Genomic DNA, 12,499 nt, shown 5'->3' on the forward strand with positions numbered 1-12,499 from the left:
ATGCAAAAAGTGGAAGTGTTTGGATAAAAACGTCTTTTAGATTCTGGAATATGCAAACGAAAAAAATAAAGCCCCGCCGCGGGGGGGGAGGGGGGGCGTAGAGTTGTGGACGTACGGGCGGGACAATGGTTGGTTTATATGTGCATACTGGATTTGAGCAGATGGAATTTGATGGATGTCTTTGTCATCGTCCAGGACGGGGGAAATTAAAGTTATGATATGGTTTAGTAAGCGGATACTTTAATTATTTGATTGCAGGTCTGGGGGTCCCACTGTTGAGATCACCATCTCACCAGAGCCGTAGTGGGATTCTCATTTTTTTTTTCCTCTCTTTGCTATGCCTTTTTTGTGCCGAATCTTCCCGTCTCAACGGGGCACCGGTCCTTGAGTCGAAATTGTTATCGTTTATTAGTTGACAGATAAAGTTGATAAACCCTGTGTCAAAAAAAATAAAGTTGATAAACACATTATTTATAAATAATGAATTTTATTATTAAAAATAAATATAATTTTATTTTAATTAATATCGAGAGACTTTTTCACCTCAATTACAAGTTTAATGTGTGAATTGATAAAAGAATTATTTTATATATAAAATTTGATTTATAAAATTCAATTTTAAAATTCAATTCTGTCATATAAATAATATGTATTCCACACGTCACTTAAAAATAAATTTTTCTTCATAAAATTACTAACAGACACAGTTTTACCACAACGACAATGTCACAGTTTTGTGCGTCTGCTTTATGCTGTAGCCCAAAACGAAGACGACGAGATAATTCTAAAGATTATAAAACCAGGCATGCGGTACAGTTGTCATTTTTAAAGGCGGCAATGAATAACTCCGGCACAAGAAGCCAAAGTGGGAAGAGCAACTGGGGGCATAAACCCAGATATCCCCGCATACTCTCTCCATATCACATACACAAAATTCTTGTTTGGGTACTGACCTTACTACCGGTTACAATTATCCACTACCCAACGCCCACGTGGCTTTATTTTATCTCTTTCTTTCTTCTACTTTTTGCACCCCTCTCCGCGCCCTAACTCTCCCCTCCGCACCCAAAAGCCACCTTCAACGGCTGCAGCCAGAGCTAGGAAAATGCCTGTGACACTCTATCACTTTTTTGCTCTTTAAAATAACTTTTAACGAATTTAGTATTACTATTGATGTCGTGTTTTGTGGGCCTGGATAAATCCACACTCTCGGTATCGCGATGTGAATTATTTAGAGCCCTTGAAAGTATTCTGATATGGCTATACGGTGACGTTTCATACGTCCATGACGATGAATGGAAAATAAGTGCTGTGAAAGTAAAAATAAATGACACCAAGATTTACGTGGTTCGGCAATATGTCTACGTTCACGTTGATTTAGGAAGGGAAATCTCCAATATAATATATCAGTTTACAATCACTCATAGATCCTCATATCTCACTGTATATAGAAGGTTGAAGCTCTTCTTGTTGAGGGCGATGTCTTCCTTTGGGGGTAGTTTGAAGAATAATATCTTATTAAGGGAGAGCTCGTTCCCTTCGAGAAGTATAAGTCATTCATTAGTCTATTTATTTTCATCTAGTTGTATGTTTTATATATGTATCCATTTGTTGCGTATGTTAGCTTCTTTCTTTGGCTTACTTTCTTTCTAGCATACTTTAAAGCTCACTGCCATGATATGACTTCTCTCCTTGGCGTGTCTGACTTGCTCTATTTGATCCCTCCTGATATTTACAGCCCTTATATCTCCTTTATTCCCCTCTTTTGTCCCTAGCAACATCTCGATGGGCTGGACTCAATTTATGAGCTAGTGTATTTTTTTCCCACACAATTACTTCATTCAATTTCTAGTGGATGGACTAGCACGTGGGTGTTTGTGGATCTTGCTTGGTTGTTTTGTTGATATATTTTTTTTTCTTTTCATGTTTCAAATGTGAATATCCAAAGGTGAATATGATGAATCCGATCCGGCTATTGTCCATCAAAAATGCTTCTGAGTTATTGAGGAAGAGATTGGTGGTGAATCAAGAGTCTTCTTCACTTTAGTCTTGTGTCACATATAAGTTAAGCTTAGTTGATTTTTGAAGCTCTGGTTTTACCAATGGAGAAGAGATATGATTAGAGTATTGGATGCTTGGGGTTGTAAGCTATAAACAAGTTGTATGCTGTCTCAGTGAGTCTTAGAAGCCAATATACATTGGCAATAGTTTAGCGTAGATGTCTTGTTTCCTATGGTACATCGTTTTCTCAGTTTGTAGTGGACATTTCTAGAGAACAATTCAAGTCTTTTATTCCTTTCAAGTATTGGATGAGTTGCTTCTTTGTTAAGAGGCATTTGTTCCATTAATTCTTTCTAGGGAGTGTAGCTCCTATGGAACTCCAAATTTTTAAGAACCAAATTGAGTAATAACTCGAGGAATTTAGTGTATTATTGGATGAGGCTCATTATCTCATGAATTCATATGCTTGTCGTTCTAAAAATTATGGAAAGTGTTGTCCTCTATCTAGAATGGGTCATAGAACATCATCGATGCCATTAGAGGCCCATAAACGTTTTCCAGTATCACTTTTGGTTCGAAAGTTTTGGGCATGACGGAGAGGGAGAGAAACATATCCTCACCTAAAGGGAGCTTCTGAAGAGAGAGAAAGTCACAGGCACTTTCTTGTCTAGGGCTGCAGACGTTGGGGGCGTCTTTTGGGTGCAGAGGGAAGAGCTCAGGCTCAGGGAGGAGAGTGTCGGGTTGGGTGGGCGAGGCGCGAAAGAAATGTTCTGCTTGTATTTTGAATCTCAGTTGGTGCAAAATGCAAAAGAAAGAAAGAGATAAAATAAGGCCACGTGGGCGTTGGGTAGTAGATCAGTTGTAACCTGTAGTAAAGATATCATTACCCTTCTTGGTTGTTTTTTTTATTCCAAAGAGGCATATTTATTACACGCATGTGCATTGTATTGTGTTTATATGATGTGTACGTCTCTGAATGTGTGATACAACATCGGTCAATAGTTCATCTTTGGATCAAGATTTTGTCAAACCATAGTTATATTTTACTGTGGATGGAAGTTTAAAAATGGACTCATCCGCCAAGTGTTTTTGGCTCGCTGCACAATGGGATGAATTTCTCTTTCCTTTGTTAGAACACTGGCATTAGACTTATCAAATGAGTTTAATTTTCAAAATTTAATGATTTCAGCTTTAAAATCTTGGCATTTGATTCACCATATGCTCAAATGTCAAGTTTTTAAGTACAGTACATTTCTCTTTATCTTCAAATTTGAAGACTCACTATTCACACTCTATAACCATTATTTTATTTATTTAAATTATTGTTTCCCAATTTTGAGTCACAATATATTTAAGTTGAGAAATAATAATTTAAGTATCAAATTAAATTAGTAATTAATATATAGTTAGTGTAATTGTAAAATATGAAAAAAATAAATTAAAAATATTATTATTAACAAAAGAATATTATATTATTATTTTGATTAATCCAATAGCTAATCCAATGTGGGGTTATGGATAGAGAGGTTTTAGATTTATGAAAAATATGTACTTTTCATCAAATTTTAAAGATGAAAATGATGAATCAAATACTAGAGCACTAGCATTGGACAAATGAGTTCAATCTTCAAAATTTGATGATTTTAGCTTTAAAATCCTGGCATTGGATTCACCATATGCTCAAATATCAAGTTTTTAGTTACAGTACATTTCCTTTTATCTTTAAATTTGAAGACTTACTATTCACACTCTATAACCATTATTTTATTTACTTAAATTATTGTTTTTCAATTTTGAGCCACAATATATTTAAGTTGAGAAATTATAATTTAAGTATCAAATTAAATTATTAATTAGTATATAGTTAGTGTAATTGTAAAATATGAAAAAAATAAATTAAAAATATTATTAACAAAATAATATTATATTATTATTTTGATGAATCCAATAGCTAATCTAATGTAGGGTTATGGATAGTTATGGATAGAGAGGTTTTGAATTTATGAAAAATATGTACTTTTCATCAAATTTTAAAAATGAAAATGATGAATCCAATACTAATGCTCTGACGCTCTTAAACTCTTATGTGGTGTAGGTGAAATTAGGCTTGTGCAGAAAAACCGCAAGGGCCAGTCCATCCGAATGGCTCGATCCAACCCGACCGATTAATGCGGTTTAAACTATTTTCTAGATTGAACCCGTGAAATGCCGATTTCAACCCGAGCAACCTGCTTAAAGTCATGTTCTAAGCGTGGAATACAAATCAAACCCTAGCTGACTAGCCCTCCCCATTCTCTTCCTCATTATCATCACCTCCATTCGCCAACATGGTCGTTGCCTCCGTTCCCTCTGTTCGTCATTGCATTAATCGCTCTCAGATTGTTAGTCACCCACCTATCTTTCAGTTCCAAAATATGTTTCACCTACCCTCACAAAGAGCCAATATTTGTTGATTCAGACCAAGAAAGTTTCAGAGACCCATTTTCCATTTCAGTTGCGTCGATTCTAAGCTTGGTAGGTGTTGGATTCTTTTAAAGCAAGTCACCCGCTGAAGGCCTCAAGCAAAACAGAGAGGAACCATAGTTGGGCCTCAAGCGAGACTGAGCTCTCCAAGCCTATCACTGCTTATTGCAAGTAAGAAAACCTCCATTTCATATGGTTCTTTATTTCCTTGCCAATCAACTAATTGTTGCGTAAGGTGTTGGTTTGCTATGTTTACGAAAAGGGAAAATTGCAAAGAGGACAATAGTTTAGAAAGTGTTTACTACATATTGACTTCTTTGTTTGCTTGCTTGTAATGGATACACACAATTATGCAACGCACATTCTCACTCATAGGCAGTTTTGGATATTCATTTAACAATTGCATGGATTGTTTTCAGACCTGGTGCTCAGGCGTGCTAGTCAAGCACAAAGATGCATTAGGGCAGTTTCATATGCGTCTTAGGTTTTGCAAATACATATTGTGTAGATTAGTGAAGCAGATTGATGGAATAAATTAAGCACGTATATGAAATTGGGAGGCATTATTAAAATAAGCTGACTCTAGGTGCAGAAACCATAATAGAAATGCTCTGTAAGCATCCATTTTGGCCCAGATGCCAACTACTCAACCTCTAGTTTTTGCACTTTGCTTACTGGGATATGGACCTAAAATATTTGTTTCATTTTTCTTTTCAAATGTAAGGTCGTCATCAAAAGCAAATGCTCATGAAGAGAAAAATGAGACTAGTTCAACCTCTGCTCACCAATCTCTTTAGATTCAAATAGATTATTCATTAAGTACAAATGGAGAGTTTGCTGTAACATTAAAATAGAACTTCCAATAACTTTTGTTGGAAGTTTGATATTTATTTGTTTGTTTGTTTGTTCAACCCAAACAAATTTGTTTGTTTAAATGAAGGTGAATATGCTAGCTGTATTTCTTCCATATCAGATTTCTTGTAGAATATCCCTTTTTGAAGTCGATATAGCAGAAAATACCAAGTCTTACAAATTTAAATAAGCAAACTATTCTCACGTCTTGACTTTTACATCCTGAATATTACATCCTGAATAGATGCAATGTTGTACCAAATTTGACTTCTTCCATGCCACGATCACTGCTGTGTTTTCATAATACTTTACAGGAAAATAAGTTGATACGGAGAATACTCTACCGATGGATTGGCTTTGTCTCGATATTAAGAACGGGGTTAAGGATCATCTTTAGTTACCATGGCTGAAGAAAGTGAGTGATCTCTCTCTCATGTCGTGTCGATTTGTTGTTACCCATGACATGCTTTAATTAAACATCTTGAATCATATAATTTATTGTACTAGTTCATCTTTGTATTAATATATACCCAAAAAAACTTATATTTTATACAAAAAAAATATTCTTACTAAACTTTAATATGGCCTCCACGGATAAATTTCTTAGTACACCGCTAATCATAACATACACATTGTAGCACATCCATTTTTTCTAGTTTGATTTTCCGAGTACACTTAGTTAATAATCAACCGATCTTCACTTAGTTTGCTTTATTCGGATCATCAACCCATCTAAACTCATCTCAACTCATCATTATAATTTTTTCAAATTTCAATACAAAATATAATAAACAATTCAACTTTTTCAAATTCCAAAATAATAATAATATTCTAACAATATTTTATCATCTCAACTCAACTCAACTCAACATCCAAACACAACAGTGTTTTCATTCTTTGCATTTTACTGTTTCATACATTCATTCAATTCACTGAGTTTTTGACTGTTTTTATTTGCACTTGTAGGAATAAACTACAACAGAAGAGAGAGAAAAAAGGAGAAAGCAGAGGAGAAAAGAACATAAAAAATTCTAAATCAGTTCCTAATATTATATAAATATATCAGAATTGTCCACGATACTCTTCATTCTCTGTCTTTTTTTTTCAGTCAGTTTTCAGCTTAAACTAATTAACTGATATTTTTCCTTTCAAGACATTTCTTAATTTGAAACTATAGGCCGCTCAACTTTTCGAGCGCAAAATAGTGGTGGTTGGTTCCGATTCAACAAGGGTAGAATGCCTGGTCGAAATATTCACTTAACTCATGAATTTTATGTAAATTGTAAAAATGATTTAATTTTATGTATAGTGGGAAAAAGAAAAAAAAAAAGATAAAGTTTTGTGAGATAATGGGTGTACTAATTAGTCACAGTCTTCAATGGGTGTCACTGCAATCTTAAAATAAATTTTTAAAAAAATAAAAGTTGACTCGATTCGTATTTTTCGGGTTGGTTCTGGTCAAGCTGGTGTGTCGAAACATGCGGGGTCAGGTCCAAACATTGAGCGGCTTGGTCGGGTTGCAGGCATAGGTGAAATTCGATCATAAGATTTAAAAAATAAAATTTGAATAACAGTTACTTTAAGAGTTTAAATAACAGAAACACAACTCCTTTGATAAATTTGTAGAAGTATAATTTTTTCATGGTTTAAGAATCTACTAAATACATGAATATCATATTAAAGTAAACATCATTCATCGTGAGGAAGGGAGATCGTTCTCCAATGCTTGGGCTTAAAAAGTTAGCCAATCATAATTATTCTCGAATGTCTGGGAGTGGTAACAGTCACAAAACTTTAAATGTGTAAACTCAGGCGACACTCAATAAAAAAGGCCATGTTCAACTTGTATGTCTCTCTTTCGTAATAATAAAGAGAGGATAAGATTATGCATTCCAACTCTCGTGTATGTCCTCTTTTTGTATAAATAAAAAGAACAGTGAGACAAGTCACGAATGTAATGATTATGAGTGGCGTTTATGAGCTACAGCCTACGGATAAAAATAATGTGTCAAGACGAGAGAAGTATTAAGTATATGATATCCGCCGTATACACGCGAATAGCTGCAGCATGCGAAGACAATTACAATTTTTTTTAAAAAAATCTAATTGTAAGCGATTTTACGTATTAATACGTGCATTAATTCAATATGATTGGTCAGAAAATAGATTTGATTGAAAACAATGCTAATTTAAATTTAGAATATGAAGGCAACAATATTAGTACGTAAATTGATACTCAAACTTGCTTGTACATAGCAAAACTCTTTTTTAAAAATACCACATAAAATATAATAAATAATTTAACTTTCTCAAATTCTAAAATAAAAATAATATTAACAAAATAAAATTTTAACAATATTTTATTTAACTTTCATCTCATTTCAACTCACTATTCATAAGACAGGTGAGGCTACCCACCTGCCTATATTTAACTCACCCAGGTCGTATATTTAATAATAGGTATAAAAGGATAAAAACCTTAGCTTTCCTCAACTCCCTCTTCCCTCTTAATCCTTCTTGCCATCTGAAACCATCTTTCAATATCTTCTCTATTCTCCTTTTGCATCTCTTCCTTTGTCGCCTACCTCAATCCCAACCCTGCAACAGTGCAACACGTCATCTCCTCCTCATCCTCCCCATTCTTTTTTTTTTTTTTTTTTTTTTTTCCTTTTCTCTTATCTTCCTCCATTGCCTACGACATAGTCGTGGGTTTGCTCAGACCCACGACCACGACTAGTCGTGGTTCTCTGCTCCAAGCCAACTGCCACAACATGGTCGTGGGTTTGTTTAGAGAACCACTACCATATGATTGACTATGTTTATTTCGATTTTCGTTGGTTAATCAATATGAATTTTAGTTGGTTGGTTGTTATTTTGGTTTGGTTGGATTTTGGTTTGTTCAAATTTGGAAACAGTGGAACGGTCAAGCCATGGATTTGATGGTTTCTGTGCGTGGAGAGCCACAACCGTGGCCTTTTATAGATGGATTTGGAATATGGTCGATGGACTACACCACCCGTCGAATGGACGGGACCAGCCGACTAAGGCATATACGGAGGTGGGGACGGGGTGTGGGGGCCAAAAATGACTCCCCACCCAAGCAGGGGTGGGGGTGTGGGAAGGGTGGCTGCCACCCATGTAGGGTTGGTAGCACCTAGTAGGACGCTAAAACGTAGGAGGGCTCCCCGCCCATTGTCCAGCCGACGGGACGAAAACTACAAGTCGTGCACTCTTGTGACATAAACTAGATGTCGTCACCATAAACCTCTCTCGAGATCGACACTTCACCTTTCCCACTATCGGCCATTCCCTCTCTCTGCCCCTCAATAATGCTCGTACATGACCCACGTCTTCCCTCGCTGCTACAACCGGGGCGGCCAAGCATGGAAGCGGTGCATGTCCCTTGCGCAGCGCTGCACCACCATGTGCCAATTCAAGCCCATCCACGCCGTCTTCCTTGCCAACGGCCTCCACCACAACAACTACGCCGTTAGCAAACTCCTTTCTTTCTGCGCGCTCTCTGCCACCGGCAGCCTCTCTTACGCCTCCCTCATATTCAGCCATATCCAGTCTCCCAATTTGTTTATCTACAACACCCTCATTAGAGCTTACTCCCGCAGTTCACAGCCTCAACTTGCTCTTCATTACTTCCAGCTCATGCTGAAAGATACTAACTTATTACCCAACCGCCATTCTTTTCATTTCGTTCTTTTGGCTTGCGCGAATGCCAAATGGGTACTCGCTGGCAAGCAAGTTCACAATTGTGTAATAAAGAATGGTTTGGCTTTATTTGATGGTCATGTCCAGACTGCGATTATTAAATTTTACGGCGAGTGTAAGTTTTTGGATGCTGCCCGTAAAATGTTCGATGAAATTTCTTGTGTAGATGTTATTCAGTGGAATGTTCTTATGAACGCCTATGTTAAGTGCAATTTGGCGTCCAAGGCTTTGAAACTTTTCCGGGATATGTTGGTATCTGGAGCTAAGGCTGATGAATTTTGTGTAACCACCGTGCTTACAGCTTGTGCTCAGATGGGGGCGCTTTGGCAGGGGAAATGGATTCATGAGTACATTAAGAAGATGAAAGGGATGGAATTGGATGTGTTTGTCATGACAGCGCTGGTTGATATGTATGCTAAGTGCGGGTGCGTAGACATGGCTGAGGAAGTCTTTGAGGGGATGTCTAAAAGGAATGTGTTCTCATGGGCAGCCATGATTGGAGGGTTGGCGTTACATGGATATGCTAGGAAGGCTATCCATTGCTTGGAGAGGATGCAAGTAGATGACGGGCTAAGGCCTGATGGGGTTGTCCTTCTTGGGGTTCTTACCGCATGTACGCATGCAGGACTCCAAGAGGAAGGCCAATTGCTGTTGGATAACATGGAAGCTCGATATGGTATTAGGCCCAAACATGAACACTATAGTTGTATGGTGGACTTGTTATGTAGAGCGGGCCAATTGGAGCAAGCACTTCAGCTCATAAGAAGAATGCCAATGAAGCCACTTGCTTCTGTCTGGGGTGCTTTACTGAGTGGTTGTGGAATTTATAATAATGTTGATCTTGCAGAGCTTGCCGTTAGAAAGCTTCTAGTGTTAGAAAATGACGATGGGGCAGAAGGAGTTTATGTTCAGTTATCTAACATATATTTGGGTGCGCGGAGAGCTGAAGACGCACGTAGGATAAGGAGGATGATTGGTGATAGAGGTCACAAGAAAACACCAGGTTGTAGCATGATAGAGGTGGATGGCAAGGTGAATGAGTTTGTTTCAGGAGATGTGTCACATTTTAATAGAGCTCAGATATGTGCAATGCTAGAGCTACTGTCCCTTGAATTAGGTTAAGATCCTTGTTTGAATGAAGCAAAGGATTTGCATACAAATCATAGATAAGGATTTGCTTGTTCTTCTCACTCAACGCAAGGGTGTGTTTCTTCTTTTCACTCTAAACATTTCCCCATTGTTGTAAATTTGCGAATACGTTATGTCATTAACTTGGCTGCAAAAAACTCGGATTAAAGTTCAGTACTCTGGTTAATTTCACAAAAAAAACCCTCCGCTAGGCCAACACAAACAGAAAGCAAAACAGAACACGAGAAAAGTTATCTCCTTTAATGAGAATATATACATACATCCATACATTCATACACCATGTTTGAAAAACTTTCATTCTGACGATGAGGGAACAACAACAACATGCATTTCAGTGTTGTTGGGAGGAAGATGTAAGCGAAGGGGATAAAGTTTGCCATTCAAGGGATTGCGAGAACATACGAGAATATCACCGAGTCCTGTCTCTTCCTGCAACTTTTTCTTCAACTCCTCCACACCATTCCCCCTGAATGTAAAGGAGAGTCCTCCAGATTCATCAGTAACATCTCCATTTTCCTTAGCCACGTTATAATAGATAATCCTCCCTCGGCTTTCACCGGCGAACTATGCGATTCGTCACTTATCTGCATCACAGAGAGCAGATAACACAAACCCAATTTAAACTCAGTTCCATTAAACATAAGTTCATTCGCAATGCATGTTTAGTTTTGCATTGAAAAGTCGAATCATTCTTCGTTTGTTTAGTACTTAATGCAGATGCAACATTTGCAATGGAATCGTTAAGAATTGTTCAATGCCTACGTATCAAATTTTTTTAATGATAATTTCTTTTAACTCATCGATATAGAACAATCGTTCGCATTTCATGGATCAAATTATAGGCCGGAAATGAATCAAATCAAACCTCTTCTCTAAAATTGGGGGACAGGAGTTCAATTTTGGCGCTTGCGTCTGAATCTGTGGAATCCACTTGACTAACGGCCGGTTGTGATGGCGGTAACTGACGCGGTGGACTAGATTGCACTCGAATCTGCACCACATCCACATCCCACAAAACCCAATCCTGCGTTGCAGTTCTGTGTGGAATATCATGCGTGATCGAGTTCCGCCAAGGTGGAACCCCACCATTTGCGCGCAAGTATTGGCCATAAGGCGTCTTGAGCCTGACCTGGAAACCTTCTCTAATGGGCTCCCATTCCAACGACGAATTCAATCTCTGTGGCAGTGTTTGTAGGACTTTCTTGCCTGTCATTCCGAACAGAAATGGCATGTTGGAGGCTGTTAAATACTTCCCATAACAGCTTCTGAAACGTAAAACGTTGGCATTCTTAACGACCTCCACGGTCCATCTAGCATTCATGACCGAGCCATTGCGATCTTGACACACAGTTTCTTCATCATCGTCAGCTAATAGGTACTTGTCGTGGTGGCTCCGGAGACGTACCATTTTGGCCTTTTCGAAGAGTTCCATGGCACTCTGAATCAATTGGATCAAATATTGTAGGTGAAATCAGAGATCATCTCTCAACACACGAAAAAAAAAAAAAAAACAATTATAACTTGGAACAAAGCTGCCAAAGATCTGTGTTTTTTATTTTGGTATACCTGTTTTTTTTTTTTTCAAGAAACACAATCTTCGAATATTGGTGGAAGAAAGTTGGTAAAACCTGAGGCTTTCTTCAAATGAATAAAAGCTGGGATAAGAAAAGCAACTGGAAGGTAAGAGAAAGGTCATATTTGTAGCCGCATGCGGCAGTTTGGGGGCGTAGTGGATATGAAGAAAGTACGGTGGATTATGTAGGGAGAGGACACGCGTCATGTGTTTGACCTGTCGTTTAGCCGATCTGTCATGGCTAAATGAAGCGTGTGCCGTTGGCGTCAACTTAACCATGGACACGGCCCTTACTCGTGGGCCTTGGCCAATTCGAGAACAAATTAATGAGTGGTTCTAAGCATTTGTTCAGTATTTTTTTTCCAATTCTAAGCTTTTTTTCACCCTAAAAATACATGTCCAGATTAATAATACATGCACACCCTAAAATGTTGCGATTTATCTCAAGATTGAAGTATCGTGTACTGGAGGACCCTTTGACGATCATCGCAATTTATATAGTCTGAGTCGATGATATCCGAGTCAAGCATGCATGGTAGATCTAGGTCATGTTCTTTGAATGGCTAACGTGGGGTATATCTCCATGGATGAAGGTCTAATTGGGATATAATTTTCTCATTGTATATTGATCGCGAGGGTTTGAGCAGCTGGTCTTGAAAGGCGCAAATTGTTAAGTTCGTGTATTTAGACGACAGACGCCCTTTCTAACCTTGTCATGAGTACTTGAAACTCTTGATTATC

General features: G+C 37.7%; 2 protein-coding genes and 1 long non-coding RNA gene across 3 annotated transcripts; 2 read left to right on the forward strand and 1 right to left on the reverse strand.

Moving 5' to 3' along the window:
* Positions 1-4,105: 4,105 nt before the first annotated feature.
* On the forward strand, positions 4,106-6,634 carry LOC121248547. Its single transcript, XR_005937477.1, has 3 exons — positions 4,106-4,635; positions 5,631-5,731; positions 6,470-6,634. It is a non-coding gene; the product is annotated as an uncharacterized LOC121248547 (long non-coding RNA).
* A 1,767-nt stretch (positions 6,635-8,401) lies between these two features.
* LOC121250955 (pentatricopeptide repeat-containing protein At3g28660-like) lies at positions 8,402-10,231 on the forward strand. Its single transcript, XM_041150221.1, has one exon. The coding sequence runs from the start codon at positions 8,656-8,658 to the stop codon at positions 10,156-10,158; it is 1,503 nt and encodes a 500-aa protein (XP_041006155.1). The 5' UTR covers positions 8,402-8,655; the 3' UTR covers positions 10,159-10,231.
* Positions 10,232-10,288: 57 nt separating this feature from the next.
* On the reverse strand, positions 10,289-11,825 carry LOC121250956. Its single transcript, XM_041150222.1, is given in 3 exon segments — positions 10,289-10,733; positions 10,736-10,769; positions 11,051-11,825. Coding segments are annotated over 3 exon segments (855 nt in total). The 5' UTR covers positions 11,618-11,825; the 3' UTR covers positions 10,289-10,479.
* Positions 11,826-12,499: the final 674 nt, after the last annotated feature.

This window comes from Juglans microcarpa x Juglans regia, chromosome 2D (assembly GCF_004785595.1).
Source record: "Juglans microcarpa x Juglans regia isolate MS1-56 chromosome 2D, Jm3101_v1.0, whole genome shotgun sequence".
In the NCBI taxonomy this organism is placed as follows: Eukaryota; Viridiplantae; Streptophyta; class Magnoliopsida; order Fagales; family Juglandaceae; genus Juglans; species Juglans microcarpa x Juglans regia.

Coding starts and splice junctions, on each gene's coding strand:
- LOC121250955 (XM_041150221.1), top strand. CDS start 8,656: ATGACCCACGTCTTCCCTCGCTGCTACAACCGGGGCGGCCAAGCATGG.